This window comes from Monopterus albus, unplaced genomic scaffold (assembly GCF_001952655.1).
Source record: "Monopterus albus unplaced genomic scaffold, M_albus_1.0 scaffold7.1, whole genome shotgun sequence".
NCBI lineage: Eukaryota > Metazoa > Chordata > Actinopteri > Synbranchiformes > Synbranchidae > Monopterus > Monopterus albus.
In genome coordinates, this window is record NW_018127887.1 from 630070 (window position 1) to 636527 (window position 6458).

General features: G+C 42.0%; 1 protein-coding gene across 2 annotated transcripts in view; it reads right to left on the reverse strand.

The window, feature by feature from the left end:
* rfx7b (regulatory factor X7b) overlaps positions 1–633 on the reverse strand; it is a 13219-nt gene extending 12586 nt beyond the window's left edge. For both annotated transcript variants that reach the window (XM_020623358.1, XM_020623350.1), the window contains exon 1: positions 204–633. In XM_020623358.1, coding sequence (XP_020479014.1) covers positions 204–331 — 128 coding nt within the window. In that variant the 5' untranslated portion in view covers positions 332–633. The remainder of the gene's footprint in view (positions 1–203) is intronic.
* Between the last annotated feature and the right edge of the window lie 5825 nt (positions 634–6458).

Consider the following 6458-nt stretch of genomic DNA (forward strand, 5'->3'; position numbering starts at 1 on the left):
ACCCCAGTGGGACACTGTGGCTTCCTCGCTCTTATCGCATTTGCATGAAATATCTGAGGTTAGCACGGGAGCACCCGTGTCATTTTCAGCCGCTTTGTGCAGCACACTGCCACCCTGCCACTCCACAGCTAGGTACGCTAATTATGAGGCTACGGCTAGCGAAAAGGGCCGTGTGGCTGCCCGAGGATCGTGTCCATTCTTACCAAACGGAATTCTTTATTTTGAACTGTAACGCGTTAGCCTCGGGCCCCTGGAGTCCCGGCACCAGTGCTGGAAGAGAGCCTAATCCCGAGGCAGGCTTCTGACCAGGTTGTTGTTGATCATCAGCCATCACGATGGAGGTGGAGGGGGGAGCTTTAACAAGTAGGCCTCATCCCCGGCTGTGCACTGCACCGGAGCCACCGCTGCTGGAGCGGCTCAGTCAGCTAGGACAGCCCGCTGAATCCACCACAGAGCATGGCTACAAACACTGTGATCTGACCCTCGCAAAACGCAAAACAAAACCCAAAAAAAAAAACACCCGGGCATACAAAAGGCATTTCGCATTGGTCTCCGCTGCCGCAAATAGCACTCCTGCAGCAGCCAGCAGCAGCTACAGACGAGCTGCCTGCGTCAAGTTACACACAGGTAGCAAATACGAGACCGGAAGACGAGCTGGAGTTTGCCTTCAAATTAAAAGCATATGCTGTAAAAGTCTGCTGTGTAAAGAATTTAACACTTTAGGTGTTTAGATGCTTATCCATCATGCGCTACCATTCATTCTGCAGCATGAGCCCAAGCATACAACAAGATTCATAAAAATGTATCTCAAGAAACAAGAACAAAGAGTCCTGCAACAGATGGTCCGGGCCCCACGGAGCCCTGATCCCAACATCACTGAGTCAGTCTGGGATTACATGAAAAGACAGAACATACATTCAAGGCCAAGTATGTTACACACAAGGAATATTTCTCCAGTAAGAATCGAGGCAGCCATCTGCGGTGCCAACTTGCACACATACAGCCACACACACAGAGATGCTTGTGATTGGGAACAAAATCCACAGTACCAGTTATATATCCAAATTTGATCTGATGTTAATATGCGGTTTCAGTAGAATGAATTAATCAAATCAAGTTGTTTTTTTTTCAAACTTTGTCATCCTCGTTGTGTTTCAGATAGTGTTTTTTTTAATTGATTAATCGGTAATGAAAATGATCATTAACTGTAGCCTTATTTGAAAGGAAATACTTACCTTTTCAATATGAACATCTGTAGACAACTCAGTGAGGCAAAGATGGGGTGTAAAAATGTTACACTTACAGACTGCATAATACATTGTGAGCATTCAAAGCAAGCTGTCAAACTGAAACATGTTGTACAACCCTCCTTCAACATACTCTGTTTTATTAGCCTAGCAAATACTCAAGGCTTCATTGTGCCATACATGTATCCTTACTCTACGAGTTCCTATAATTGTGCATGGCACTTATACAGAGGTTTAATTAAAACACCGTGAGCGGGATTTATAGTTTTTCATTGTGTCTGACTTGACGCTGCCTGTGCGCTGTAGTTCCGCTGTCCGCCGGCGGGGGCGCTGCTGCAGGAAGCTGGTTGATCAGATAGTGACAATGACGGGTAAACAGCCAGGATGATATCACTTCACCGTGTAATTTTTCATTTTCCAGCGCGTGTATTGATCTCGATACCTACTAATATGTTCACATCGAATCAGATGTGATCTGATTTGGCTCTCGGTGAGGAAATGCTGAAAGATCAACACAGACAGATCGTACCAAGATTTGTCTCAGCTCATCACACAGCTTACTATTTTTGCTGTCTCCTGAAATCTGACACTCATTTGGGGAAAAAACCCCGAGAGGATAAACTGACTCGAGACTGTCTGTGCTGGATATTAATATAACATTGACCTATGTCACATCAGTAAGCCTGTTACAAATGACACAGGCTCCACATATCCAGTTAATGTGATTATAATTACTGTTACAAACACACATGTGATTAGTACAGGTCTAAACATTCCCTTTGTGAGAACATAAATATGAAAATTCAGAAGAATGAAGTCACTAGGTCAAGAAAAACAATACCTAAATAAATTCATGCAGCTTGGCTTATTTTATGCTGCCATCTGTTGATGGAAACAAGTAATGTTAGTCCACTGCTCCACTGACACGGCGGTAATGAATCAGTGAGTCCATGTCCCGTTTATTCTTGGCATACAACTTGATGTCATCCTTGTAGAGCAGGTGAGTTATAGTACCTCCACTCCAAAATCTGTAAAACAGTGGTGTTGGATTATGTCATTACTTAGGCTGTGGGAACAGTCTCCAGTATATTTGACAGACAAATATTGTCATTATGATTGAATGGCTAAAATGTCTTTTCTTGCTTGTGTAATTTGATGAAGCTGACAATTTCTCCTTTTTTTCTTTAACCGATCTCACACATATGTCAAACCTTGTCATTTGCTGACTTGTTAACAAAACAAATGTTAAGGCTGATGTTAAGACTCTCCTCCTGAGTGGCTGCCATTGTTGTGGCTATATCACATAATATCATGTGGTCTGCATATTTCTGAGACACTCAATGGCCTAGATTGCATCATTATTACACAAAATGTGACTTTTTAGTGCAGGTATTTCATAGCATGCTGTGCCGTACTGTGTAAACACATTCTCTCCAATATGTAAATTTATTGAAAATGTAAAGACATATAAAAACAACCTGAGAAGGACCGTCCAGTCTGATCAGCTTGTTTTGTTTTTTCAGATAAATTATATTTTAAGAAACAGCAATCTAAGATAATATTCTGTACTGTACTGTGCTGTGCTGTGTTGTAGCTTAAAATATACAGTACATGAAGGCGCACTTATATACACTGATTACTCTAAACACTCATTTTGTTTGCTCTGATTTCATGACATGTTGTCCTGGAAATTGACCAGGTCACACAATAGACTGGCTCTGACCTAAAGCCACTCGTCTTCCTCCTTATAGGTGCTTGTGAATATGGGACAGCGAGGTCACTGTGGTGTAGAGGTCAGAGAGTCTGGCTCTCACGTGCACTGTGCAGCCACGGCTTCTCCAATCCTCTTACGGCGCCCATTTCTTTCAGCACTCAGGCTCTAAGACTATAGGGTCTTATCCTGAAGATACAGCATATCCTCAGTAGAGAGTCACGCCATGCAGCAGGTATCAAACACCAGCGCCAACCCACTTACCTCTGCTCTGTTTGCTTTTGTGATGCATTCACTGACAGGTCCTCCTTAGGCAATTATTGACAGATATTTGGTGTCTGATTTATTTTACAACTCTTTCAACTGCTTTAGAGATTAAACATTACCAAACACTTAACATTTTATACAGGTTATGATAGTGCTGGCCAGTTGTGCTTTTCAAGGCCAGATTTAATCTCATTATAATAACTGGATTTTATTATTTTTTTGCCTTTTTTTTAACAAAAGTGCCAAACAGTTTGAGTCCAGAAGTTTAAATGTGAGGATGATCTGCTTTATTCCTCGTATATGATAAAACTGAATAAATATGGGTTTTATGCTTTCTTCTAGACAAAATAGGTTTTTAGGCTATATTTAGTGGACATTTTCTGACATTTTATTGACAAAACAATAATTTGAGAAAACAATTAGATTAGTCAATAATGAAAAAAAATCATCAACGGTATTGTCATGTTTCTGTAAAAGCTGGACCTAAACGTTTTGGGTGGACTCATGTAACACTGTGAGAGTGAAGTATCCAGAGTAAAAAAGTAGTTTTAGTCATTTTATCTATCATATACTAGTATCAAATCCCACAAATGACACAGTTAAGCCCAGAATGTGTAGGTCCATGTACTGTTGTCCACTTTTCCTTTGGTTCATCAGTGTAGTACCAGGGTGAAATATGGGAGTCCCTGGCTTTGACGTCACTTAAATAATCTATCCCAGGCTGGGCTGTTATTGCATTTAATACAGTGTTTTTTCCTGCTTTTTCTTGGTGTCCTGTGGAAGAGTGTATGGGAAATTCTGATGTCATCAACCTTGGCACAGCGGGACAGAGGAGCATGCAGACCCTCAGGGTGCCACCATTGGTGCCTGTGTGTTTGTGCCCCATAGATGGTAAAATAGATGGTGTGGTGCTGCCCGCCTGTGCTGCACCTGTGTCCCAGCATGCTGATTGATCAGTTTGGTCATGTGGAATGTCACCATCTGCTCCCCAGTCCCACTCACCCCTTCTTGTGTGAATGCCAGTCACTGGCAGGAAAATAGTTATTTAAGCCATGTCAAATCAGGCACATGATGATTAGGAATATGCCAACAGCCCTTGAAATGTGTGTTTTAGGAATAGTATGCACTACAGCATATCATACAGTAAAAGGACAACCATGACTAGTTTTCTCTTTGTTCTTATTGATTGGTCACATAAATATACATGTTTTTCCTTTGCAGAATATAATAAGATTCTCTGCTCCTCTAGTAGTACATTCTGCAGAAACTGAATTTGATGACTGAGGGCTGTAATAATGGTGTGAATGTGTTTTTATCTGTTTTCATATTAAAGGTCTTCATTTTATTTTGAGCACAGCTCCTTATTTATTTCCATACGTCCCCTTCAAATTGTTCTTTTTTGGCCTCTTAATGGCCAGCAGCGTATCAGGGGGCCATCAGGAGTGGCATTCTTCATTATAAAGTGTCATAACCAATGACATTTCAACCATGAGAAAATAAAGATATGCAAATTTGAACTCATTAACATTTGCATTACCTGTTTGAATAATCGCACTCCTGACAAGACAGCAATTAACTAAGATTGATGCAAAGTTCAGGGTTAGGGGACTGTATATACTTGCTCTTGGATCATTTACTCAAGATAAGTGTATTTGTGTTATGCACACTTAATGTGTCAGACAGGAGAACTGATTTCTGTCAGAGGAAAAGGTCATTCAGTATTTCTGGATTTTTGCTATTTATTTATTATAATTTGTATCTTAATGTAATGAAAACAAATGTTGCTGTAGGTCCACAAATAATTGTTTTGTTGAAGATGAATGGGTTGACCTCCTAACCCAGTTAACACCAGTATGGATAGTCAGGATTAAACAGTAACTTTAAGGAAGCTGCACAAACTGCACTGCTTACCCTGAGAGCCAAATACATGACTGTTTTACACTAACTGTACATTAAAGGCCATGCACTGGGAAGCCACAGTATGCATTTAGTTACCAATTTAAATAGAAATAAATGTTATGGAAAGAAAAACCATGCATCTTCAGTGTAAACATTGGAGAGTTAGTAAGACAATAAATATACAGTATGTATATACAGTGGGTATGGAAAGTATTCAGACCCTTTGCTGTGACACTCATATATTTAACTTAGGTGCTGTCCATTTCTTCTGATCATCCCTGAGATGGTTCTACACCTTCATTTGAGTCCAGCTGTGTTTGATTATACTGATTGGACGTGATTAGGAAAGCCACACACCTGTCTATATAAGACCCTACAGCTCACAGTGCATGTCAGAGCAAATGAGAATCATGAGGTCAAAGGAACTGCCTGAAGAGCTCAGAGACAGAATTGTGGCAAGGCACAGATCTGGCCAAGGTAAAAAAACATTTCTGCCGCACTTAAGGTTCCTAAGAGCACAGTGGCCTCCATAATCCTTAAATGGAAGACGTTTGGGACGACCAGAACCCTTCCTAGAGCTGGCCGTCCGGCCAAACTGAGCTATCGGGGGAGAAGAGCCTTGGTGAGAGAGGTACAGAAGAACCCAAAGATGACTGTGGCTGAGCTCCAGAGATGCAGTCGGGAGATGGGAGAAAGTTGTAGAAAGTCAACCATCACTGCAGCCCTCCACCAGTCGGGGCTTTATGGCAGAGTGGCCTGACGGAAGCCTCTCCTCAGTGCAAGACACATGAAAGTCTGCATGGAGTTTGCTAAAAAACACCTGAAGGACTCTAAGATGGTGAGAAATAAGATTCTCTGGTCTGATGAGACCAAGATAGAACTTTTTGGCCTTAATTCTAAGCAGTATGTGTGGAGAAAACCAGGCACTGCTCATCACCTGTCCAATACAGTCCCAACAGTGAAGCATGGTGGTGGCAGCATCATGCTATGGGGGTGTTTTTCAGCTGCAGGGACAGGGCGACTGGTTGCAATCGAGGGAAGGATGAATGTGGCCAAGTACAGGGATATCCTGGACGAAAACCTTCTCCAGAGTGCTCAGGACCTCAAACTGGGCCGAAGGTTCACCTTCCAACAAGACAATGACCCTAAGCACACAGCTAAAATAACGGAGGAGTGGCTTCACAACAACTCCGTGACTGTTCTTGAATGGCCCAGCCAGAGCCTTGACTTAAACCCGATTGAGCATCTCTGGAGAGACCTGAAAATGGCTGTCCACCCACGTTTACCATCCAACCTGACAGACCTGGAGAGGATCTGCAAGGAGGAATGGCAGA